General features: G+C 44.3%; 2 protein-coding genes across 5 annotated transcripts in view; both read left to right on the forward strand.

Moving 5' to 3' along the window:
* bicd1a (bicaudal D homolog 1a) overlaps positions 1-25,061 on the forward strand; it is a 28,767-nt gene extending 3,706 nt beyond the window's left edge. Inside the window, exons 2-10 of one of the 4 annotated variants that reach the window (XM_068602630.1) lie at positions 13,062-13,274; positions 16,239-16,391; positions 16,738-17,226; positions 18,191-18,583; positions 18,661-19,443; positions 19,546-19,697; positions 19,806-20,016; positions 21,936-22,021; positions 22,892-25,061. In XM_068602630.1, coding sequence (XP_068458731.1) covers positions 13,062-13,274; positions 16,239-16,391; positions 16,738-17,226; positions 18,191-18,583; positions 18,661-19,443; positions 19,546-19,697; positions 19,806-20,016; positions 21,936-22,021; positions 22,892-23,012 — 2,601 coding nt within the window. In that variant the 3' untranslated portion in view covers positions 23,013-25,061. Of the gene's footprint in view, positions 1-13,061; positions 13,275-16,238; positions 16,392-16,737; positions 17,227-18,190; positions 18,584-18,660; positions 19,444-19,545; positions 19,698-19,805; positions 21,207-21,935; positions 22,022-22,891 lie in introns of those variants that run through there. The other 3 variants (XM_068602632.1, XM_068602633.1, XM_068602629.1) reach the window with 3 other exon arrangements.
* Positions 25,062-25,885: 824 nt separating this feature from the next.
* Positions 25,886-26,417, forward strand: part of fgd4a (FYVE, RhoGEF and PH domain containing 4a) — a 45,026-nt gene continuing 44,494 nt past the window's right edge. Inside the window, exon 1 of the mRNA XM_068603289.1 lies at positions 25,886-25,994. Coding sequence (XP_068459390.1) covers positions 25,922-25,994 — 73 coding nt within the window. The 5' untranslated portion in view covers positions 25,886-25,921. The remainder of the gene's footprint in view (positions 25,995-26,417) is intronic.

Raw genomic sequence — 26,417 nt, forward strand, 5'->3', positions numbered from 1 at the left:
CCATCCCTTCCTCTCTCTCTCTCGCTCGCTCCTTCCTTGTATCACTCTGCCTATGGCTCTGGATAGCGGCCTCAGCAGTGACGGAGACCGCCTTACCCCGTGGTTCTGGCATGATAGTGCTGTCTCTGGGCAGATCAACCTCAGATAGGACCCAGTAAAAGGCTGAAGGAGGAGGGAAGAGCTGTGTGTTGACTTTCACAGTGATGTCTTCATCACGCTGTCAACGAGGCTGGAAATTGTCAAAGATGGAGAGCACTGGAAAAGCAGCCTCGTCTCCATTAAGTCACGTTATGTCAGGATTACTTATTTTGTTCTATTAAATCATTTGAGTCTTTAGTGTCTGGCTCTAATCTATCTCAGTCTCTAATTAATAAGTCTTTTGAATCTCCCGTACAAAGAAGAACATCTCTGCAACCCATAGGTCTGAAGAGAGGAGTGTGAAAAAGAAGTTAGTCATATCCGCTGCTGTCATAACTCATCTTTTCAGCTCTTTCAGATGGCAAGTATAGAAGAATTGACATTTGGGATGAGTTGAGAACAGGCAGTTCACAGGTCAGATCTGTTCTCAAGGCTTTTGGGCTGAGAAAGATGCCAAAAGAAATCTACATCAGACTCTTCACATACCTGAAGGATGATTCAGTCATGATTCATCAGATCAGCATGAACTACAGTAAACATGCTCTGCCATGATTATTTGTGATCATGGACATCGCAAAAAAACACACAGAATCAGAAAACTGCTGACTGGGATGCACATTAAGAAGCAGGCATTAACTGTTTTCTGAAATTGTTTTTCATTTTGATTGTTCTCCAGTTGAGTACTTTAGTATCAATGTGAGCATTTTGTTACAGTCTGTTTATGGGCAATCTCTTCACACAGGTAGAAATATATACTTCTGATGGGAAATTATCTTATTATCTTATCAACAATCTTATCGTATTGCCAATGTCTTTATTTAAAAGGACTAATGTGGCATTTTCGGAAAAAAAAACTCGCTAATTTCTCTACACTAAATTTTAAGCTGAAGCCAACAGCCAAATAGTTTATCTTGAAACTCCAGAGAGTCAAACTATCTGCAGTCACTTACACAACAAACCGAATACAATGTGTTTTTTAGCCATTTTCATACATTTGGGTTGTAAAGATTTTTTTTTTTCACAATTGGAACCAGACGACACTGCAACTAGTCTTTGCAGGCAAACTGTCACATTGCAAAGTATGTTATGAAAGTGTATTATTCTCAAGGGTCAGCTGTCACATTCACAAAGAGCAACAACACGCTTTCATTGTCCTGTTGATGACTGATTTGCTGTCAGTCCATTCCCTCTGGGAGTCTCTCTACAGTAAATATCAGCACAAGTCAAGTTAATATCCTGCGACTGCTCGATCATCGGCACGAGTGATGATGTTGTGAAGCTGTTTGACTTGTTCTCCTTCAGAGTGAATATTGAAACCTGGTGAAGGACCTGTCAGTCACACTGGTTGTCAAACCGTCTGTGTCTCATAAAGCAAGGAACAGCGTAAGAAGCTACATTTCCTGTTTAATGTCCAACTGTTGACCGCTGCTGTTTCTTTTGAAGACTCTTTGGTCGCCGATTTTTTTGTATTGTTCGAAGTGGTGAATCAACATTGTATAAAGGCATTAGCACATTTTGAATACCTCTTAGCACTTATTCACTTTAAAAAAAAAAGAAGCATGCCCCTCCAATTCACGGTCAACAATTGCGAAAAAGAGAGCAGCTGCGGTTGTAAATCAATCTGTCCTGAAGGGAGGAGGAAGGGTACTTTACAGTATTCTCTCCCCTCTGCTTCTCCTTCTCCTCCAGCTTGCTCCTCGTTTACATTACATTGGGTTCGAGGGAGGGCAGTCAACACGGACGGAGGGGCAGGATCAATATCCCATGAGATGGCGTTACTCCTTTCTTTCGGTTTTGTGCCCTACACCATGAGCCCACCATCCCCCTCCTCAACTCCTGTGGCGCTCCCTCCATCCCTCCCTCCCTCCCATCCTCCCCTATGATCCCTCCCTGGAGGGAAGTGGGAATTATGCATTGATTTATGTCTCTGTGAGCTAAGCTGCGCATTATTGTGCGTACTGCAGCGGGCATTGTGGGAGTCAGTGCGTGTTGGGAAAACGCATCTGACAGATTCCGTGTTCCTCAAAGTGAATCCTACAGAACAGCTTCTGAATCCCTCACTTACAGAGCGTTTAATAGCGCAGACACTGGGCTGTCTGCTGGATGCCAGTCAGCTGTGGGAAAACAAGCCAAATCAGGTTCAACAACACTGTGTTCAGCACGCTCAAGAATGTTGTCTGTTAAGCTAATTAAGCATCGCCATTAAGACATGATGGTATTGTTCATCCTGTGAGGAGCAGCTTTGGTGGCGTTGACCTGTGACGTCAGCAACAGGCTCAGGGATGCAGTTGAGCATGGAGATAAGGACCTGTCTGCCCTTGTGTGTGGCCTATGCTGTTTTTGTTCTGGGGGTGGTTGATGTGTGTGTTTTGTCAGGACCTGAAGGGAAGGTCATCTGTCTTTGTAGTTGAGTCACACCACAGGACCACTTTTCCTGCATGTGTGGATGGCTCCTCCTTTCATTTTGTTGTTTTTTTTCTCTCTCCTGTGTCTGTGTGTGGTGTGTGTAGCAGGAGAGGGGGTTTGACTGCGGATGTTGTGATTGAGACCAGAGAGGGCGGGGCGGCAGGATAGAGTGGCTCGTGGTGAGAGACTTTAGACCGCCAGTGTGGTCTCGTTGTTGTTTCAGGTTTTTATGGGTGACTTGATAGAGTACCGGGGAGGGAGAGAGACCGTTGGGTCTGGTCGCCGCATTAAAAGATGATTTACACAAAAAGAATATCCCGTTATTTTATTCTGACCCTGGTTATTTTCTTTTGTCCCTGTTTCTCGTAATCTCATGACCTTCACATGTAAAAAGACCAGGATTTAGTGAAGCTGTTCCCTCTAAGGAGACAGGCCCCCACAGCCCAACATAGATTATGTTTTTCAGAAAGCTCCTTTTTGCTGCAGTGAAATACAGAAGAGGGAAAGAGGGAACAGGACTCCGCTGCCTGCAGGCTGCTGTATTGATTAGTCGTCCACTTTAGCTGTGTGCGCTGCAAACTCTGAAAGGATAGCAGAAAAAGCAGCCTGTCCTCTCGAGGAAAACTTCAGTTTTTGCAGCCCGAAGATCTTCGTTGTGGGAATTTTTAACTATGCCTGTGTCTTCTGCTGCCTATATGTATTGTTATTGTCTACATGATTCGTTTTTGTGTCACAAATCGGTACTTCAAAGCATCACTGGCCTTCCGTCATTCTGCCTTTATTGTGTCTAGACAATGTGATTTGCGTTTAGCTCCAGTCTTTGTGCATGCCTATCATCTCTGCAAGAGAAGCCTCCCATCTAGATGACCAGAGGCCATTATATCATCCAGCAACGATGTAGAGCAAAGACGAGCTTGATCCTCTGAAGTTCCTGCCTATACCCCTCCCTCGTTACAATTACAGTGCACATACTCACTGGCATGCATGAGCACGCGCACACCCAAACATGCACTTGTAATGGCTGCACGACACAGAATCGAGGTCAGACGATCGCTCTCTGTCACCTCTGCGCTGTTAGGGGATGTATAGGATTAGACGGGTATTAAATCATTCCCTAGTTAACCCATTTAATTAACCCTCTCTTCCATCACAAGAGACCGGATGTCATGTGAGGTCATGAAACTGAAAGGTTCCTGACATGCTGAATTATAATATAGAAATAGGTCTGAGAATTCAAGCGACCAAGCTGCTTGCCTCCATTTTTGTTGTATGATCATCAGAACAGTTATTTTTACAATCAGATAAGTTGTCAATTTTGTATTGTTTATTGAGAAAATGCAAGACATTTTACATTACAACAAGAGCTGAGTGACCCACATAAATACATACATTAAATGTATTACAATATAAAAGAGAAGTGCATCAAATCCTCATATTTGTCAGTTGGAAAAGGAAAGGTTTTATACTTTAACATGACTCTATAAAGGGGAAGGCAATGCTAGTTGGTCATTGGCTCCATCAGTTTGGTTCCCACAGAAACTTATATTTGATGGATTGCCATAAACTAATGTACATACATTCAGGGTCCACAGAGGATGAAAACTAATGACTTTACCTCTTCCTCAAGCATCCTATTCTAATAATTGCACCGGCATATTAGATGCTCATTTATTGAGTGAAATATCTCTTTGTCTACTAGATCTGTTTCACCTTTACTTTATTTACTTCTGGCATCAAGTCAAAAACTTTTTTTTTCTTCCCGATCCAAATGGCATTCTTTTCAGCCGTACTTTATTTCAACGCTAACAGTTTCCAATGCTGGTTCTGTGTCACAAACCATCTAGAAAATTTGTGAAATCAGCCCTTTCTCAAAACGTATAGCACTTTTCTCTGTGGAGCCACTGCTAAAATCCAGATTAACTGAAACAATCTTGCCATTGGTAATCTTACATAACTTTTAAGTAGACTGAGAAGGAACATGGTTGGACGTAGATGGAAGAGAAAAATAGAGAAATGAGTATCGCGAAGACTTCCATGAGCCTGACGAAATGCTACCGCTGACATCACTTTTATTGGTAGCCTGGACAAGGATTCCCTCAGGTCTGCGGGCTTGGCATGGAGACTCTCCTGTGGCTGCAGAAAAGCACTGAGTCACCCAGAGGCCCCATGTGTCAATACGCACTGAGTCGCTGTGTGCAGACTAGCCTTTCCATTGTCGTCGGTGTTTGTCTTGCTTGGTCGAGTCCTCTTTATCAGACCCACGACAGAGGAAGGAGACAATGTTATCAGTTCAATCTGTCTCCTGTCGTTCTGTCCCGCTCTCTTGTGTGCCTCTGGCTGCGTCTGCTGGCACTAAAGCAGAATACCAATCAGCTCGTTCAAACACCTCCATCTTTTTTAGTTTTCTCAATGCCACGCTCAGTACTCTCAGCACACTCGTCCAAGCTCACTTTCCCTCTTTATATATATTTTTTTCTTTAATCTTCCTTGTCCCATAGAGTACTTCTCCCATTAAGTCCAACAAAGGAATGAAGGACCGTAGGAAGGAGGGAGAGAAGTGTACAGCATAGAGGAAACAGAGTGGGTCGATCTCCACCGCTCCCTACATTAGCGCTCTAATTCTTCTTCACCCCGGGCAAATCCCTCAACACTTGACTGACTGTGGAGACTCGGTACTTCGTGGAGGCCCATAATGGAAATGGTCTGTTGTCATTTTGGAGGATTATGATGGAGACAGAAACCACTTACAGGATTCTGGACAAGGATAGATAAAAGTATTTGACTGAAAGCATTTGTCCTTTGAGAGATTAAGAGCATAAAAAAAACAGGGAATCAAGACTTTTGAGGAAGTTAGTGAAATAGTAAAAATAAGTCTTGAACTGTTGGACCTGTGGGATCATGATAACCTTGGTTGTGTGGTTATTTTGGTGTCCTTGAATCACTTTAACAGGTTGTGCCCTGAAGGAGAGGATGTATGTCCGGAACAGCTTTACCTTAATGCATTGGCACATTTTGTCACACCAGGGTGTGAGAGGCAGAGACTCAGGAACAGAAGGGGCAGGCAGAGGGCAACATCAAAAAGGTATTTTACTAAACAAAGTCACAAACAAAGATACAGACTTATGCGGGAAACAAAGACTAGAAAACTGCAGCTCGAACACGAAGTACATACATGTGCAACAAAGAAGATAATCCTGCCACAAGGGGACAGACTAAACACACAGGGGAAGACAGGCAACGAGGCACAGGTGGAAACAATGAGGGCGGGGCTTTGCAATCACACAGGAGGAAGACACAGGAGGGGGGAGGAGTCTGAAACCAGAACAGGTGAAGAGAATAAACAATCAGGAATACTGGGAAGACCCACACAGACTACACAGAGTGTTACACACAAAGGTACCCACATGTTTACACGTCTGCACACACAATCATATGCACCTACAGACTAAAGTAGCCGGATCTGGGCTGCAGATTCTTATTATTATAAAGTGGAAGCTGATACACATCAAACAAGTTATCAGCTCATAAATATTATATCTGATAATATTCCTTAATAGAACAAAAACAATTAGTTAATTAAGTAATATTTCTACCCAAATGAATTGCTAACAATTACTTAGTTTGATTTAATTTAGTTAATTTTTAGGGTAATTTAAAGCAACAATAAAAGAAAGTTGCCCCTTAAATGTGAATGTTGCTTTTGACTTCTGTGATAGTAAATTGATTTTGGAAATTGGCAGATTACTTGATAATGAATGGTGTATTTGATAAAGGACAGTGTACATTAATAAAACTATTTCTGTAAATATGTCAGTTAGCCAAGAGGCAATTTTTCCTCTTTAGCCCTAAGTGGCAGATGTTAAAAAACAAACCTAGAAACAGAAATAAGAATTAAATACAAGGTTAGAAAATATTGACGCTTTACAATGTGTGTACAAGCAATAAATGAGTGAGAATATTCAAATACATCGTAATATCATTCAGGAGAGATTGTCAAGTACTAACAAGACAACACAGAGGCTCACAAATTCAATAAAATAAGCGATTACTATGTTAAATTGGATGGACTAAAGATAAGATAGAGATTAGTTAGACACTAAACGACATCCGTGTCAAAGGCAGTGAACGTAAACGCATCAAGTCTTTCTTCCTTTCCTTCCTTCTGTCTGTGTCTGCAGCTCTCTGCATTAGAGCCTCATCTCCTCCTTTGCACTCATTGCTTTTTTAAGTTGCCCGATGGCTCCGGTTCTCGCTCCAAACGGATGGCAGGAGTCGGGGATGCATTCATGTCAAGTGCATGCAGGAGTGTGCCTGTACCCATGTGTATTTCTTAACATGCATTTGTCAGCTGGAATGGCCTGAAGGGACGGCCATGTGTTTTTGTGGTTGACTTGCTCATGCTCTCCTGCAGGGCACGTCACCAAGCAGAGAGACAACATGACACAGTTACAGCAGGTACAGATTGAGCAGTTAGTGTTGTAACTTTTGCTCACGCTGATCCTATGGAGGCAAAGCGTAAAGTCCTGTCTGCCTCTTTATTTTGTGACTCCTATTTTTAAACGATAGTTTATATTCTGACATAATGAACATCTCAGAAGACATAATGGCTCCTCTTCGAGGCAGCGCCGGCTCAGTGTGCTGAAGTTATGACCACGGTGTGTGGACGGAGTCCGGAGGAGAGGAGGATCGATTTGAGGAGAAAGGATGGGAAGTAAAGAGACATTTGGCATCTGACGAATCTTCCACCCAGCGGCCGATTCAACGTCCATTCTTCCAGGCACAGATTGAGCACACATAATAGTGATCGTCATTCTGGGAAATAATCCAGGCATCTCTCTTGTCAAGAGCAGACTTCAGCCAAGTTAAATCACTTTAACAAGCCACATCCTTTAACTAAACACAGCGTGTCCCCTGGCAGAGCGTTTGGCGTCACGCAGCGTGCACTGTGCACATTGTGTTGGTGAGAAAGCAACAGATGTGACGCTATTGTGGATTTTCTGTAACTGGCAGGGATTTTCCACTATAAAGCGCGTTGAGGCCTTTTTCAGCTATTATCCCGCATAACAGATTATACTTTCCTTGAGTGTCAGCACAATAGCTTATTGTTATCAGAGGAATAATAGGCTTCGCTGTGCTAAATTGCATTTTAGCGAGGAGGAGCAGAAAGCAGGGCAATTGCCCTATCTATAAAATGTTCATATCACTCCAGCTCAATGTTTATGTAGACTGTAATTCATGAAGAGCTTTCCACCAACGGAGAAAATTAAACTAAGGGCGCAGTAGAGCATGCATGGACACTAAGCATTACTATAATAAATGATAAACATCCCTCCTGATTCAATAGTGGGCTTAAAGCACACACACACATGCGCGTCTAATTTTAAACTGTGTCTTTACTCATTTAATCATCTAGTGATCGTTATGTAATTGCACTTTCCCAAAGGACACTACACGATGTATGCATATACAATTCTGATTTATTTTTTTAAATGTGTTTTGTTTAAATAATACAATTACTTCCAAACATCTGTTTTAGTTGTTAATTTTGTGAGTGTGACTGACCTCCGTTCTTGCTGGGCTGTGATTACCCCGCTTCCCCTTGCTTGTGAAATTGTGCTTGTGTGTTTTTATAGATGACAGATCTCTTGACTTGGCACTTTTCCGCGGTGGCTGAGAAGCACAAAAGGACGTTTCTGTGTCCTTGTGGAAGGGCAACGTTTCACATGAACCTGCAGCAGTGCCTCGTCGTGGATATGAGTTTCAAGTACACATTTGAGTAGGATACTTAATATACTAAATAGAAAAGGAATTGTGTCTTTAATTATATTTTCTATGGACCTGTCTGGGAGCTTGTCAGGTGATGGCATTGTGATGTCATCAGGGTTATCGCTCATTTTAATTAAAAGCCTGCTGGGGTGTGGAGTTTGAAAGAAGTTTGCTGTTAGGAGGTACTGGAGGTTTCATGAAAGACACTAATGAGTTGCATTATGGGACATGTAGAAAGTTAATTACAGAATAATAATGCAAAAGTTGCGTATTGTTTACATATATGGGCATAAATAGAGTTTGCCAATATGAATAAAAAGGTTCACTAACCAAAGTGGGGGAACTATATAATGTATTTATTTGTAACAGACAGAACAGACAGATCATATTTCAAAATTTGTTAAGTAGAAATAAACTTGTTCCTCCCGTTGTCTACCTCTCCAGACTTGTCAAAAGGAGTGAGTGAGTCAGGACTACATCTTGTGAGTTTGTGTTTTCTCCACTCTCGTCAGATTGTGTGTGTCTGTGTGTGTGTGTCGTCTTGTTGTGACTGGGCTCGACACATCGCATGCTGCTTCTGGCTTATGTCTCTTCCATTTCTTATTCTCTTGATGCTGTTCTTCTGCGATTATTTATGAGATTCATTCCAAGTGTCAGTTCTGTCCCTGCCGGTCACTTTATTTTAATGGAATAGTCGGCTTGGTCTCAAACTATAGCGACGGTGGCGTTGCACGCTTTACAACTGATTATCAAGCGAGTGAACGACGTGCCGCAGCGAGAAACAATCTGTCTGCTCTGACCTGGCAACACACACACACACACACACACACACACACTCTTCATGACGCTGCATGTCTCTCTCCATGGTACTGAAATCCCTGATGTGGTTGGCTGGACCGACCATCTGGACAGGAAACAACAGTGTGTGTGTGAGTGTGTGTGCGTGTGCGTGCGCGTGTACGTTTGTGTGTAATGTATGCTGGAGTTTTTCATTAGAATTTTTCTAATACCCTGATTTCTGCTTCCCAATAACTTATCAAAAGGATGTAGTAGCAGACAGAGATTAGAGCCCAGCAAGGCGGCTTTTGGTTGATATTTTAATCAAGCTTGTGATCCAGATTCAAGGCTGTTCTGTCTCAACTTGAGCAATAAAAGTATCACTCTTCTCATTTTCATAAAATATCAACGTATACAAAAATTACGATCCAAATCCATCATTGTACAATTTAAATCCTTTTTTTCTTTGTCACCTTATCCCTGACATTGAACAATTAAATCAAGTCTGAACCCCTTGCTATCTTAACAGTTCTATAAATAAACCTGTTTGACAGGAATGTTCATTAAGGAAGACCGGGTACGTCCACTTAATCCTGAAAGTTTGGAGATTAATTGTTAATGTAGAAATACTGTACTCGCTTCTCCCTATTGGGTATAAAAATAGACTCTTGATGTGTATATACACACACTGACAGATCCTCCCCTGACTCCTAATTAGGAGCTGCAACTTACAGGGAAGGATTTCAGGGTTGCACACGCTCCTCCTCTCACACTAGTGCAGCGGTGGGTTTGTTCCCTCCGTCTCCTCCTCTTTCCCCTGGCCCCAGGGATGAATATCTATAGAGGGGGACTCCATTGTTCGGACTTTATCCACTGAGGCACAGAAGGCCGAGGAGCCTCAAGGTTGAATGCATTATGAGGTTTTCAGTACACAAAAATGAGCCCGCTGCCAATCACGGACTCCATCTTGAAATCGTCCCGAGGAAATGACATTACATATTAATTTTCCTGTTCTTTACATGTTGTCGGGCTCAAGTAACTGTATTATGTTTGTCCGTTGGGTAACAGATCGTATCGTTAGTGACGCTACTGTAATTAGCCTGAAAAAATGCAGAGCTGGCACCGTGTTATTTTTAGCCCACCCTGAAACTATGGTGCACCAGCATCAGGAGGGCCAAAGTGTGTGTGTGTGTGTGTGTGTGTGTGTGTGTGTGTGTGTGTGGCGGAAAAGGGGGGGGGGGGGCGCTCCTTTATGTGTGAATGTTGAGCCTCGGCCATCAGTGTCGCCCACTGGTACTTCCTTTAAGAGGAGCAGAGGGCAGATGGCGTGAGCGGACAGTCGAAGAGCAAGGCTCAGCCCGTGAACGCGGGTTGTCAGGAAACCATCTGCTTCTCCTTATGCATCCAAGACCCAGCGATTCTCTGTGCATGAGCTGCTGCTGAATCACGGCCTGCAGCTGTGAGAGTTCTTGTGTCTGTTGTTCGGCCTTTTTCGTGAGCTTACATGTATATGTGGGACCTAAATACTGAACGAAATGTGTATTTCCTACACTAAATTTTGTTATTTTTAAGAGAAATCTTTTGCACACCTGATCCTGTTGAAAGTAAAAAGACATTTACTAAACAGGTGAGATATAGCGTGCTAATTTGTAAGATTTAGAGGTGCGGGGAGGCATAATCTTTGGACAGAACAAGGCTGTCTGTTTCTCCCTACTATTCAGTTTTCTCATCTTTCTCTCAACATGAAAGTGACGAAGAAAACACGTCCGCATTAAGAAATTTGGCATAGTTTGCTAAAGCTATGTCTTATATTCCTCAATCTAAACCCAAAAGGTTAAAGTAATACCCAGCCTCTTCTGTTTTGCATTGGCCCCCAGTCACTACAGTAAGTGTGCATCTTTGCTTCCTCCTTCACCTTCATGATACTTGCAATGCAAGAGCTGGGCCCTGTGAATCCAGATTTCCTTGCTCGTCCCCCTGCAGGGCTCAGCTGTGAGGCCCGCTCGGACGTTGACAGCCTCCCAACCGACGCAAGAATGTGAGCTCATTCAGTCACACTGCGCTCAGAATTAATCAGCTTTTTTGTTCTTTTGGCCCTCCCTCTTTTAATCGTTCACTACAATCACACTGTGCCTCCCGAGAGAGCGAGAGAGGGCACGAGGGCGAGTGAACAAGAGAGAGTGAAGGAGAGCGAGAAATAAAAGCGACGCAGTGAGGGAGGGGAACTTAGAGATGATTAAAATACAGTATTCTTGCATGAGTGCCTTCTGTTCATTATTAAGCAAGTCCTTGAGGACCGTTTTTGCGTTTGAAAGCGAAATATTCTGTGTATTTACAGCCGTTACTGGACTGATTATTACGGGCTCTCATTCATATGCCAACTGTTACGTCTGTATTTCATGAGGAAAATAAAAGGGTCTGTTGAATTAGAATAAGCGTCAGTGCCTTTCTAAATAAAGTGCTTCATTTACCTGATTCAATGCATGTACATGTAATCAAATGTATATTATCCAACAATGAACTTATATCCACAGAATAGAAAAAGTGTGTGTGTTATTTTCAGGTATTTGAGCTGCTGTCTGCGTTCATTACGACAGCACAGTGTTGATGAATCTATTGTGTAACCAGCATTCAGTGTTGCTCTGCCGGTGATGAGTGTTCAAACAGCGGGCCAGGTGTGACACAGGCAGGTGGGCAATTAAGCTAATTAGGTGACATTACAATCTCTCTGCTGGTAAATCAGCTCATCTCATTCATTCCCAGCGAACAACACACCCAATTTATTTAGCAGCAACATAGAGGTGTGGACTCATAACGTATCATCACAACGGCTAAACATTTACCGTCTCTCTGGGCCCGAGCTTTATATAGATTTATATAGTTCATGAATCATGAAAGTTGACAGAAAAAGGAAAAGACAGATGCACACCGGCGCTCACTTCTTCTCCAAATAACAGCTGCTTGTACCTTATAAATGATTCATCCCGGAGAGAAACAGAGAAAATGTTGTTATTGTCTTGAGGTGGGGTTGGGAAGACTTTTTTGTGAATTATTCATACTCTAGTCCAAAATATACGGCTCCCTTGTGATTTAGGCTGCATTGACAATTAGGCCGGGAAATGCATCCTGTAATAACTTGTTTACAGTTGGCAATTGTAAATCATAAAAATAGTTTTCTGAGACAGCGGTATCGATCCATTATCTCTCCGAGGGCCCGCTGTGTGCGACATAACCATGCTTTCGTGCTGATCTCCTGAGTAACTGAAGGATGGTTCATAGTATTTATTGAACCTCTGAGGCAGCTGCTGTCAAGGATACCAATCATGAGATTCGGTCTACATTAAGGCAACCTTGTCAGTAATATGATGCAGGATTGCACGTTCATACAATATAAGTGATATGTTAGTCCTTTAACCTTGCACGATGTAACTGCATCTCTCTGAATGTCGCTTGTTGCCGGTCCATGCAGCTGAGCTTCACGGTACGGACGGCATAGCATGGGAGGGCCGGTTCTGCTGTTGATGCGTGCTTTGATTTTCCCAATCAAGCCTTGGCTCCTTTATCATGACAAGTCAGCTCTCGCCGCCGTGAAAACCTGTGTCAGGAAAATGGGAACAGTGTGTCTATTGATCACAGTGAAACATCATCTCACATCGACAGAGAGCAGGTATCCTTAAGGGACGGCCTCTGCCTGTGCCCGCCGGTGGTCAAAAGTATAGCAGGAGTACGCTAGTGGCTATAACTGTGAGAGATGTGCTGGCTTTACCCAACGTGCCAGTCGGTGCAAATCCCTCCCATGGATTAGGATGTTTACGTTATATGGCAGGATTTGGATCAGTGTCACTTCAATTTTTACTTCGCAAAAGATTTCTGTTGGTCCTTACAAATATATTTAGTTCTTTAGTTTTTCCTTATTGCATTGCTTTTACTCTGCCCGGCCCATGACTCCGCCCCTTCATTTCTTCCCCCCCCAGGCGTTCGGCCAAGCTTACAGCAACCAGCGTAAGGTGGCAGAGGATGGGGAGACCAACGAGGAGACGTTGCTGCAGGAGTCGGCCTCAAAGGAGGCCTACTACATGGGCCGTATCTTGGTGCTGCAGACGGAGGGGACACGAAGCCGCTCTGTGGCGTCCAACGCCCAGGCCGAGAACGAGAGGCTCAGCGCACTCACGCAGGAGCTTCGAGAGGTGAGCTTGTCAGCAGCCACAGAGTGAAACCTTCTGCAGATGATTTATCAGTTAATGCCAGATGAAGAACACACAAGAAAGCAGGAATATGTGTGAAAACTGTATTTTATTAGCTAAAAGTAGATTTGGACACTATTTTAGTTGTTTGAACTCTCTAACACATTGTTGTGTTGCATTACATAAGATGATTTTTTTGTATGGATAGTAATCCTTTAGGAACACTTTGACTATAATGAGAGAGCAGTAAATGTAAGAAGTGTGATATGAGCTGTTGTTGCATAAAGGTTTGGTGATTGTGGAGTTTCAGTAAAAGATCTCCTTCTTTTTCAAATGTTTTTAGCATCTTGTGTCACTAAAGTATAACAAACCGTTTCTTGTTTTTGCAGTCATATCTTGACTATTTTGAAAATTTGTATAATTTACCGGACATTACCTCAAACAAGACCAGGGTGCTCGATGAAGGCCAAACGGTCACAGTGGCAGAAAGGGGGGGTCAAACCTGACAGAGAAAACAATATGCATGAGCGTACATGTCTGCAGCCACGGTGTCGGGCAGGGCAGCAGTTCGAGTCGGGGTCAGACGCCGCGGCCACGACCCCATTGTGGGGGGCAAATCCGGTGCTAAGCTGGGGAATAAGTGAAATGCCCTGAGCTCGGCACATGTGTCGGGCCAGAGCGAGCCAGGCTGCTGTCATCCCACGAGCAGCCTACACCCACAGGACACACACTCTCATTCACTGCATCCGTCAGGGAGTGTCATGAGGTTGAGTTATTCCTCTCTGCATGTCATTTCTGAACATGACACATATGCCAGTGTGTATGTAAGCAGAGTAATGACATACACAACATGTATACATTAGTTGGGGTGTTCCACATTATGAAACATAATATTTTCAAATGGGCAGCTGACTAACTGATGGGCTCGGTCAACATATTCTCGACAGGTTGCTCTTCTCTCCACACACACGCACACGCACACACACACAACACACACACGCACCTGTCAACTGTTGGCTTTTGATGATATATTCATCAATGACTTTTGGCTCTCTTTGATATGCTTGTTAGCACACGCGATGCCCTAATGAGGGGGAGGGGCCTTTTCTTCGTGAGATGCAGGTGTTGCAGCCGCACTGGGAGTCTAATCAAAAGGTTCAGATTCAGATTCATTACGAACGAATTTATGGAGAAAAAAAAGTTGGAGTCACTACCAGAGAAAGTTATATTTGCTGTTTTAAGTCTGCAGTTTTAAGACAGAACATGAAAGGGTTAACACATGTATGCAGTAACCACCCACAGTTTCTTTTGACTTCTCCCTTTTCTTATAAAAAAAAAATCTCTAAACTTTCTCAAAGTCATATTACTGAATAAGTATTCTCCAACCTGCATTAACATTTTGCATTTATTCCCTATTACCGCAGCAACAGCGGGGGTAATGATGAATGACTGCAGCATTGCTGGACCTCTGCCATATTTTCCATTGTGTCATGAATCCAATAAAGCTGTCAGAGTCACAGTCTGCGCTGTGAACTCCCGATCAGGGGCTCATTGCCCCGCTCTGCCCCGTGGTGGGCTCATTGCCAGCTTTGTGTGCCGCACTGCCCCTGACCCCGGCATCTGTGGCCCCTGATCAGCTGCACTTCTATAGGGCCTCACTGACTGATAATTGGCCTGTAATCCGGTCCACTTCATACCTAGCTCAGTGTAATTACCTGTGCTGTCACGACTATGTAACTGGACAAGAAGTCACGAGCAAAGGTCATTACAATCAATAACACGTCATCTGAAAATGTATTTGTTATTCATGCCCATAAGGTTTGTTACTAAAATGTCGTTTGTTTTTTTCTTATATTTTCTGGGTTCTTCTCAGTGCAGTCATAATAATGTTCTTCGGTGGACTTTGCAGTTGAAGCTCCATTAGCTCTAAAAATATAGGCGCCGCTGTCAGCTGCAGTTCAAATCAAAAGATTCAGTGGATCGTAATGGTCTTTAGTTTCAGTCCAGTTCTAGAAAGCACACGTGTACATGTCGAACTTCTGGCAGCTCAAACCACAGAAGAGGCCACGTGTCTCAGGTCTCTGAGTGTCTTCCTGCTGGGAGTGGACTCACCCACTCCTGACGCTTCTCTGGGTCAGCACTTCTGCCATATGCGCCGAGCGCTGCAGGCAGCACTGCAGTGAGACACACTAGAGCATGTATACTTTACGTTGTTCATTATGTTCTGTTCTGTACTGAATACAATGCTCCAGGCCAGTACAGTTGCATTGCACTGTACACATTTACTCATATCTGTGTTTATTCAAAGGAACAACATCATTCCTAATCTGCTTGTCAAAACAGGGCAGATTGAAGTCAATGTGATGCAATAATAATGTACTCTACAGTTAATTTTTAGGAAATACAGGAGAGCCATTGTTTACAACTGCCCACTGGAAAAACAAAGTCATGCATCTAAAGGAAAGTGGTCTGAGAAAATGAAGAAATTACAAACTTAACAGGGTCAGAAGCCAATGGAGAGGATATTAATCCACCTCTCTATCCCTTAGACAAAAACGTACAACTATAGTTGTGTGTGACAGATGGTTTTGTGAGGTCTCAATATATCCCCAGTGCTACTACTTAGATTTATGACTTCTGTGGCCGGTGCGTTTCTCCCATCGACCCTTTATATGTTCCAGCAGACGCTCATATTTCTATCTGTGCTGAGCAGGTAACCTGAAATAAGGATATTTATGAGAGTCTGAACATGCCGACTCATTGCATTTAAGATAATGAAACTTTGTCATCCTTGTGCTGTAATAGAGAAGTGTGTGCAGTACGGGTCTGAGAGTGTAAGTATGTACGATAACACTTTCTTTGAACAAACTATGTGTCTGTTGTAGCATAGATTTCATTTACAAACTGACTTTCTCCTCCTTGAACCCATCTCTCTCCCCCTGCTTTTCTTTTTTCACCCCACTCCAGAGTAATGAGATGCTGGAGCTACAGAGGAGCCGGATGAGGGAAGAGGTCAAGGAGTACAAGTTCAGAGAGACCAGACTGCTCCAGGATTACACCGAGCTGGAGGAGGAGAACATCACGCTGCAGAAGCTGGTGTCTACGCTCAAGCAGAGCCAGGTCAGGATATCAGCTCATTCAACCAGCTCCTCAATTACGCCACACACCAGTTATCGGCTTCAATGATGAGACACCGAGCCCCTTATCAGTGAGATCAACGACTCGCGCTCAGTTTACGAAATCACATCCAAAAACACCTTTCAATGTGGTATTTTTTTAGTTCCAGGATGCCATGAGTCAAACATTGCTCATCATCCTTCATTTGCTCAGACCTTCCTTGTGTCCCCTCCGGTGCGACCAGGGATTGGATCATCAAATCCTTAGCAAACATGATGCTTTAGAACGTAATTAAGGATTTCAATAAAAGCTTTTCTGCTCTTTCTTTCCTGTTCCTGCTGTTCCTCAGGTGGAGTATGAGGGGCTAAAACATGAAATCAAGGTACTAGAGGAGGAGACGGTTCTGCTCAACAGCCAGCTGGAAGACGCATTACGTCTAAAGGACATTTCTGAGGGTCAGCTGGAGGAGGCCTTGGATGCCCTCAAGAGTGAGCGCGAGCAGAAGAACACTCTGAGGAAGGAACTGGCCCACCACATCAGCCTGAGTGACAGTGTCTACGGCGCCGGGGCCCATCTGGCGCTCACTGTCACTGGCGTTGAGGGCCTCAAGTTCCCCGAGGAGACCAACGGGACCAACTGCAGCGCCATCCCTGCTGCCAACGGCAACAATGAGGACAGCAATCGCCGCAACGGCCACGTTCACACCGGCACCGGATCGGCTAAGATGAACGGCGACTACCGACCGGGCCGGAAAGGAGAAGGCCTGCACCCCGTGCCGGACCTGTTCAGTGAGCTCAACCTGTCGGAGATGCAGAAGCTCAAACAGCAGCTGCTGCAGGTGAGTCTGAAGCTAATGTTATAGTGGGAGTGGTGAAGCTGAAACATCACAAAGCAAAAACCGTCCATCAGAAGAGGGACTACAGGGTGGATAGTATCCAACAGGCACAGGAAGCACAAGCAGAAGAAAACTATATTCTGCTTTTAGTTTAGAGACAAGGAGCCAGACATAGAGGCTTAACTGGGAAGTGATACCCAACGAAAGAGAGGAAATATCATATAAGTTTCCATAAACAGATTATAGATAATAAAGTATAGGAACTATATTTCAGTGCAACACACACCAGAGGAATACATAAAAATCAAAGATAGATCAGATTCATGATCTAATCAAATCAAGTCATTACTGTTCATTTTTGCCCTTAGCTGAGCTCCTCAGGAAAACTCACAATTAGATTAATGCTGCTATGTTTAGCAGTGTGGCTTTCTCTGTAAACACAATTACTCACTAATACATTTTTGAAGTAGATTATTCTGTTAAATACCAACGGCATCAGGCTTCTAATTTGCTAGTTGATTTTTCTTTCTCGATGTATCAAGATCATACAATTTCATTGTAGGTTTTTACTCAAAGTATGAATCATCACTTAATTTGTTTAAGGTTACATAGCCTTCTTCAGCAAGAGCTGATCGATGAAATTTCACCCTTTCAGCAATGTGGGAGCACGATCCACAAGAATTATTTAAATCGCACCAAATGGTACCCAATGTCTTTACGAACCGGTTTGGAATCAAGCAAGCCACACCACATACCATTGTCATTTTTGTGTGGAAATGCTGTACATGTACGTTAAATACGTTTGATCTGTCAACAAGACAGAACACATCAATGCAGTATTACATAAGAATATCTAAAGGCCTTGGACTTGGATTTGTGTGAACATGTATCACATTAAACATGCATGCAGCATTGCATGCTTCCCTCACTGTCTCGTCTTGCCTCTCGTGTGTCTCCTGTCCTGCAGGTGGAGCGCGAGAAGTCGTCCCTGGTCATGAACCTGCAGGAGTCACAAACCCAGCTGCAGCACACGCAGGGCGCCCTGACCGAGCAGAGCGAGCGGTTCCATCGCCTCACGGAGCACGTCAACGGCATGAAATGCCTCAATGGAGACAAGGAGCTCGATGACCCTCAGGAGAGTGAGAAACCTGATGGCGGCTCCTTCTCGCCACCGACCAACGGTCACCATGATCCCGACATCCACGGCTTCGAGATCCTGGAGTGCAAGTACAAGGTGGCAGTGACGGAGGTGATCGACCTGAAAGCAGAGCTCAAGGCCCTGAAGGAGAAGTACAACCAGGCTGTGGGGGGGCAGGGGGACAGCAACGGGGACGACAGGGTCCCGGCGCTGAGTGAACAGGTTTGTCACAATCACACGCTCCGTTCTGTTTGGCGCCCTGTGATGTTGTAAATGTCCAACTGCTTTCTGCCACGCAGGTGACCCATCTGGAGCGGAGCTATCGTGAGAGCCGGGAGAGGGTGTCGAGCCTGGAGACAGAGCTGCGAGCAGCCGCGGGCACGGCCACGGAGAGCCAGGGCATGCTGAATGCGGCACAGGATGAGCTGGTAACCTTCAGCGAGGAACTGGCGCAGCTCTACCACCACGTCTGCCTGTGCAACAACGAGACACCCAACCGCGTCATGCTGGACTACTACCGCCAGAGCCGCGTCACGCGCAGCGGCAGCCTGAAGGGCTCCGACGACCATCGGGCTCTGCTCTCGCCTCGCCTGGCCCGGCGTCTCGCCGCAGCATCTGCGGCCTGCTCCTCCGAGCAACCGCGCAGTCCCATGGACTCCCCGTCCAGGGACTCCCCGTCCAGGGACTCCCCGTCCCGGGACGCGCGTCACAATGAGACAACGACCGACACAGTGGACTCCTGTCATAGCAGCCCCACCCGCAACCCCACGGTCTCCCCAGTCATCACCGTCTCTCCTTGCCCATCGCCGATGCCCTCAGAGGCCGGTGGCGACCTGCGGAAGGAGCCCATGAACATCTACAACCTGAACGCCATCATCAGAGACCAGATCAAACACCTCCAGAGGGCTGTGGACCGCTCGCTGCAGCTGTCCAGGCAGAGGGCCGCGGCTAGGGAGCTGGCGCCCATGCTTGACAAGGACAAGGAGTTGTGCCTGGAGGAGATCCTCAAACTGAAGTCCCTGCTAAGTACCAAGAGAGAGCAGATAGCCACGCTCAGGCTCGTGCTGAAGGCCAACAAACAGGTGAAGGAGAACCTTGTTCTTAATACACCCTGTCCTTTTTGTGTCAGAGGTCTGAATTCGACCAACATACCGTAACACATTGTCACATTGTCCTCGCCGCAGACAGCAGAGGGTGCACTGGCAAATTTGAAGAGCAAGTACGAGAATGAAAAGACGATGGTGACAGAGACCATGATGAAGCTGCGGAACGAGCTGAAGGCTCTGAAAGAAGATGCCGCCACCTTCTCGTCTCTGAGGGCCATGTTTGCCACGAGGTGAGCGGGGAAGCATGAGGCCTCTCAGCTGTAAAAGTGAGAATGCAAATCGATACAGACTGATTCAGTGTGTCTTCCCTCTGTACCTGTCTCTCTCTCTCTCTGAAGGTGTGATGAGTACGTCACTCAGCTGGATGATATGCAGAGGCAGCTGGCGGCAGCGGAGGACGAGAAAAAGACGTTGAACTCCCTCCTCCGTATGGCCATCCAACAGAAACTGGCCTTGACCCAACGGCTGGAGGATCTGGAATTTGACCACGAGCAGACTTACCGTGGCCGCGGCGCTAAAGTACCCAGGATTAAAAGCAGCCCGCCCAAAGTAAGTGGCAGAGGTGCCTTCACGGCTCCCTCCAGTCCCACCAGGCTCCACAGCCCCCCCATTATCACCTCCCTGACCCTCACTAGTCCTCCCTCTGTAGAACTAACCGCCTGTCCGTCCATGTCTGCGTGGACTTCAGACACACTTTCTGCAACAATCCAGACCTCAGCTTTAACTCTTCCACCCAACATCAGTTACCCTCTCTTGTCTCCCGGCCCCCAGCCCATCATGGCCGACCCTGAGCGGCTGACCTTAGAGTTCAGACGCCTCATTTACTCGAGACAAGACGTAGGTCGACTGTCCCCATCGCACAGCGCCGGTAGCCCTGCCTCAGTGTCTCCTCACGTTCGACGAAGGCGATGACGCACCAACATCCCCACATCCAGCACAGCAATGTACACAGTTATCAGAAGCCACTGGGCACGTGGGACACAGAGGGGAGGAACACTGGTTTCACACGTCTATGGTTTGAACATGCAGCAACACTCAGGAAGAAGGAGCCCCTGACCGCTTGCTCCATCCTCAAAGCAGCACTCAACAGCCTTTTTCTTATTGTTAAGGTCGGACTGCATATACTTTTCTCATGCACACCTCATGAATGTGATATCAGGCGTCTGAATAGCTGCTACCATAACAATAAGCGTCCATCTCGTAGAGCACTGGGAAGTGTTTCAAAGTGAAAACCAAGCAAAATATTGCTGCAGTCTCTGCTTCAGCATACAGCGACCCGCAGCACCTCCCTGTGGCAGACTCCATTATTAACATGTTATAATAAGTTTTTTTTTAAACATTTTTATTCATATGTTATTTAATTCTATTCCGTAAAACTAGTATATGTTGTAAATTATATTTCCTCCAGTTTATTCTTGCATGCCTATTTTGTCACATCTAACATTCAGTCAAAAAGTATTTGACGGGCTTGAAGTGTTACTTGGTTATTGAAGTGTTGCTTGGTTATTAATATGTCGTCCAGAGTCAGACCTCCTCTCTGTGCCTCAACCTCCTATTTGACCGTCCCTTTGTTCACCTCTCTACTCGGCTCATGTGTAGTATCCAAAGTAAAAAGCAGAAGGGAATAAACTCGAGCCATTTCTCGATGAACCTCTCTTACAATATTCCCATTTTTCTCCACCAGGTGGCAGTGTTTGAGAACATTTACATTCTCTTTCCTGCCGAGTGCTTTTTGACCTCTCTCTTTCCCCTCTGGCTATCTCTCTCTCTATCTCCTTTGTCCTACCTCAGATAATCAAGCAATGTAAATAGCATAAGCGAAACAGCATTAACGTAATTTTAAGACAGCACAACGCCATATAAACACACAACGTTTAAGTGGAACAGGCGAGCGTGACTGGTGGAGTTTATAAATATAATTCAGCAGTTGAGCCGGACTGGATTGTTCAGCAGTAAATCCACTGTGTGTGTGTGTCTGTGTGTGTGTGTGTGTGTGTGTGTGTGTGTGTGTGTGTGTGTGTGTGTGTGTATGTGTGTGTGTGTCCTTCTCTGTATGTGCTGTACAAATCAATATAATATTGGATTTTCGTGTGTGTGTGCGTGTGTGTGTGTGTGTGTGTAAATATGTCCATATCTGTGTCTCTTTGTTTCCATCTCCAGCGCTTATCGACTGGTACTATCAATGTGCTCAGAGGAGACTGGGTTAGATACCTCCGCCCTATGCAAGCATACTGTAATTGACAGGCATTATATCATTGACATAATGAAACACTGATTTCCACGTTAGGAAAAACATATTTCTCATCCAGGAGAAACAAAATGAGGATACTTATCCCCTCATGATGTGTTTATTATGTTACCACTCACAGTCTTTGACAAAATCCTTCCCCGTCTTGTCCTTCGTGTTTTCTCTGTCCCATTGTCTAACCCGGAGTGTCACCACTCTGTATATTTGTCTAATTTATCAGTTTCTTGTAGATTGTCAGCAGCCTGCTGCCTCAGTATCGTCACTCTCCCCACAACTAAGGCGAGGGAGAGCCTCCCGAGCCCGCAGGTAACAAGCTGTACAACCTGCTAGTAGTCGGCTCATTGACATCTTTGTCCATCCATAAACTATACGCGCCATAAAAAACACGCCATTCACATTCTATTTAGTGCACACACCTTCTGTTGGTTGCAGACCTGTATTTGTAGACGATAAATGGTCCTGAACACTGACAGTTTTCAACCTTTACATTAGCTAGTTATGAACAGGTTATGGCTGTCTGAAGGGACGGCTGTTTTTCACTTGCAGGTAAAGTTCTGCATGGTAGTATTCTATATGTGCCTTAACTGGATATATTTAATGACAATTCTAGTTTTTGCAACTGCATTAAAAAAAAAAAAACCATGATATTACACTAAGCATGTTGTTTTAACGGTCCAGGGTAACTTTGGATGTGCACCAGTATTTTAGCTAACCTCAAAACTTGGCAACAAGTTGTCTTTCTTTGTTTTTGTCAGTAGACCGAGACGTTCAATCAAGGTAACAAGGAAACAGATCTGAGGCCATGTTTGGTTTTAGTGTTGCTTGTTAGCCAACATCCTCCAATCCTGTTTTGTACTCGATGTTTTAACCAATCAGAGTTTGTGACGAACAGCCCTGTCCTTGTTCCTTGTTTCCTCATGGTTTTAAAGGAGTACTTTTACTTTCGGGGGAATATTGGTTTATTTCTGCAAGAAAGTGAATAAGTCTAGCTCCCAAAAAGTTCAATTTTTCCTTTAAGAAAACCATGTCAGCCTTTTTGCCCTCATCACATGGCCGCCATTTTTGTTTGTTGATTTTGGGTCACCGCATTCTTCCAACAACTGTTCCAATCGGTCGGTAGTCTTTTTCACCTCAATCTTATTAATTCTCCTCTCTTGTCTCTCTGCATTCTTACAGTCCTAAATTTTTGGCAGACCTCCAGGAGCACGGTACAGTCCTGTCCAGTAGCAGTAGCCTTCTCTCCCCCTGCGACCCTCGTAACTATCTGGCCCAGCAAGCGCAGCCCCCCGGCACCTAACCTCGCCGCTGCGGTCCGGAAGGAGTCGTGCAGAGACAGAGACACTCTGGATGGGGGTTCCCTCATTGAAACTCCCCCCAACCTAGCGGTCCCACCTGGTGCTTACTGGACTCTGTGACCCCTCCCTCTCCCCCTCCTCAGTGCGACATGGTCCGGCCCTCCGCAGGAGGCCCCCTGGTTACCTGGGTCGCAGAAGAAGAGCAGGACACTCTCTTCTCCTCTTGATGTGACATCATGTCCTGGAAAGGACTGAACTGAAGCGACACATCACGGGAATATTTTCCCTTATTCGTTTTAAAATGTATTTATAATTTATTTTACTCTATTGATTATTTATTGACATATTGATTTGTTTCTGGGATATTTATTACTGGAATGTTTCTTTTTTTTCGGTGTTTGTTGGTCATTCTTCGATGTGAAAACCCAAACGTGTTGTACTGCTGTGGTGAGGACTTCAGTGATCACAGACAATTGAACACATTCCCTACTATACATAACCGGTACTCCTGGACCAAGGAAAACCAAAGCAGAACTGTAAAAGTTATTTCTGGTCTAGTGAACAGACCTCACCATACTTTACGTCATTTAAAGTGTTATATCGTGTCAGTATAACTATCAAAACATAGATATGCCTCTTTTACATACAGTAGGAGTTCGGTTTGACATTGCAAACAGACTAATGAAGGTAAACATTTTATTATATGAATATTGTTTCTTGTGGTGATGATTGGTGAATTTCAACTACCTTTCTTCAACTTATCTTTCTTAGGTTGGTTGTTTTTTATACTGAGATTTTTTTTTGCATGTGCAGACAGAAAAGACTATTTTATACCTCCTATTATTTGTAATTACTTTTTCAGCAGACTCTAGTGACATGGTTGTGTCTGTTACGTAGCTCAGACGTCTTCTTCAGAGACTGAGATAGACAAGAGACTGAGTGTTTGAGAGCAGGACTAGGGCTGTTGGACCAGGTTTTTGCCTTTTGAATTGCACAGGTTTAAGTGAGTGAACTGACCTCTATTTTTTTTTAACATTAGTTAAGTTCCCCGAAGGTGTGCCACAATTATCATTCACTATCATGCCAACACTGTATTCTCCAATAAAGTGTTGGCTCGTTCACTTTATTGGCCACAACCCCGGGAAACTGCTATCATCACCCCTCGCTTCTCCATTTGAGAGAGACATAAATTACATTTTCAACACCCAGAGCTACACTTGCCTGTTGTCTAAGCTTCTCCATGCTCAGCTGTCCCTACACGCCTCCTTCAAGCAATATGCAGTTCAGTCCAAGCACAAGTATGCTCTATGCATTATAGCAATACATTAGTTCCGGTCGTAGGCTCATCCGATTAAGATTTACTCCACCTTTCAACCATTTCTGCCACCATGAACGAACCAGCAGGCTCACAAGTAACATAAGACAGCAAGAGTGTCTTCTGAAAACATGGACACAATCAAGATTGTTGCATTTTGAAACACTGTTTCAATCACAGAGGAATAGAGCAAAGTCTGAGATGGATGTGATGTGGGAAGTTTGCTACATAGTTGAAATCCCATTTCTCAGTCTTTATACCCTCATATTAATGTATTTAATGTTAATGTTCTCCTCACTGCACTAAGTACATATTTTTGTCAGATGGATATGAAACTGAAACCCCATAGCCAGTATAGTGTTGGACTGACAGATACAAGCCTTTCTGTTACATCAACAATGAATGAGTGGGCTCTTTCTGTTCGCTGTGTGTACATTTGTTGGATCGGTCTTTGGTAACATTGTGTTTCTTTTGCAACAACCGAGTGATGCAAATTGGTTTAGTTCAAAAGTAGCTTATGAGCCCACGCAGGCTCATGGGTGACCTAACCCTCTTGGTTTGTTTGCACAATATAGCAGCGGATGGAGAGAGACTAATCCAGTGAAAGAAAGAAAAAAAAAGTGGTTTAAAAAGAACAATAGCTGTACAATGGGTTTAACAGTTTCTTCTCCACTCAAAACAATGTTTAATTGGTTACACAAGACAATTAAAGACCTGTCCTCTGATTTGTATGCGATTTTGTGTTTGTGTCTTTTTCTCTATCTCATCAACAAACTACGCAGAAATTAACTCTATATCAAGCATTCACATAAGCACACATTCGGTTTAAATGTTTTAAAAAACACCATATATTAGTCTAATAGTTTGTTTTATGCATTACCATGAACAGAGTGCTTGTTACAGTTCAAAAGAAAGGATTATTTTCAAGCACAAAGGACCGTGATTTTAATCAGTACAGAGAAATGAAGCAATCTGTTGCAGACAGAGGATGAGCTAACAGGAGACATCAGCTTATTATATCTGATAGAAAGAAGGTCAGCAGCAGTGTGTTTTGTTACTGACTTAATTATACACTTAATAAGTCACCGTCAAGATGGCTCTTTTCTTATTAAATGTCTCTTTTGAATTTTCATCCCCTTGGTCGTATCTGAAATGCCCAATTATGGGACATCAGTTATATGTAATATAATCACAACCAAAATGAAAAATAAACTGTTTATGTGCTTCACGTTTTTTTATGGAATCTCATTCGTGTGATTTATTATTTCAATAGTCTAATAAAACTGTAAATATATATATATATTTGTAATTGTAATAAGAAGGGGGGCGGGCCTTTGGAGAACCCCTATCAAGGTGACTTTGCTCAGAGAGAAGTGGGACGTGACGTCAAGTCCCTCGACACATGTGTACAGCTGTCTATTCGACGTTACTCATTGACCCGCGCAGGCGCAGATGGGCTGCCCGCGCGCAGCTGGACGCGCTTCAGAGATTGCCGTTAAGAGGGGACCGTGCTTCTAAATAGTTATTTCCGGTCACTTTGAATGCGTTTCACTTGAGTATCTTAATGCCAGAGGGGGGGCAGCGGCTTGTAAAATAATGGACGGCTTCAGCAGAGTCGCTTTTCGCAAGAAACAACCAAGTCTGGACACCGTGGAGCCAGAAGAAGCAGGTGAGTCCTTTAAGGAGTGCTGGGACACATCTTACAAAACGAAAACGAAGCAAAACTATCGCAAAACTATTGCAAGAGATTTGCCAAAACACCCAGTGCGCCTTAATGCCATTAAGACTGATTTTCTAGACTGATTTTACATATATATATATTTTATAAGAGCCCTTTTGGAAACGTTCGTGATCACTCTCCTATGCAGGAAGGGCATAAGGAAAAACCTGAAGGAGCATTACAGTCTGTATAGTCTTGAACTGGGCTGCTCGTGACTCAGTGTCATTGCTGCAGGTCTTGTATTAGCATCATGTTTTTGTCAGTGTGGTTGGGAAAGCGTGGAGCAGCCACACACCCACAGCATAGCCCTTGTTTACACATCACCTCTGACGAGCTGGCTGCTCAGCAGGTATGAAGGTTTTCAAAGGCAAG

The sequence above is a fragment of the Clinocottus analis genome, unplaced genomic scaffold (genome assembly GCF_023055335.1).
Source record: "Clinocottus analis isolate CAN_PGR_092001 unplaced genomic scaffold, fCliAna1.0.p SCAF_6, whole genome shotgun sequence".
In the NCBI taxonomy this organism is placed as follows: domain Eukaryota; kingdom Metazoa; phylum Chordata; class Actinopteri; order Perciformes; family Cottidae; genus Clinocottus; species Clinocottus analis.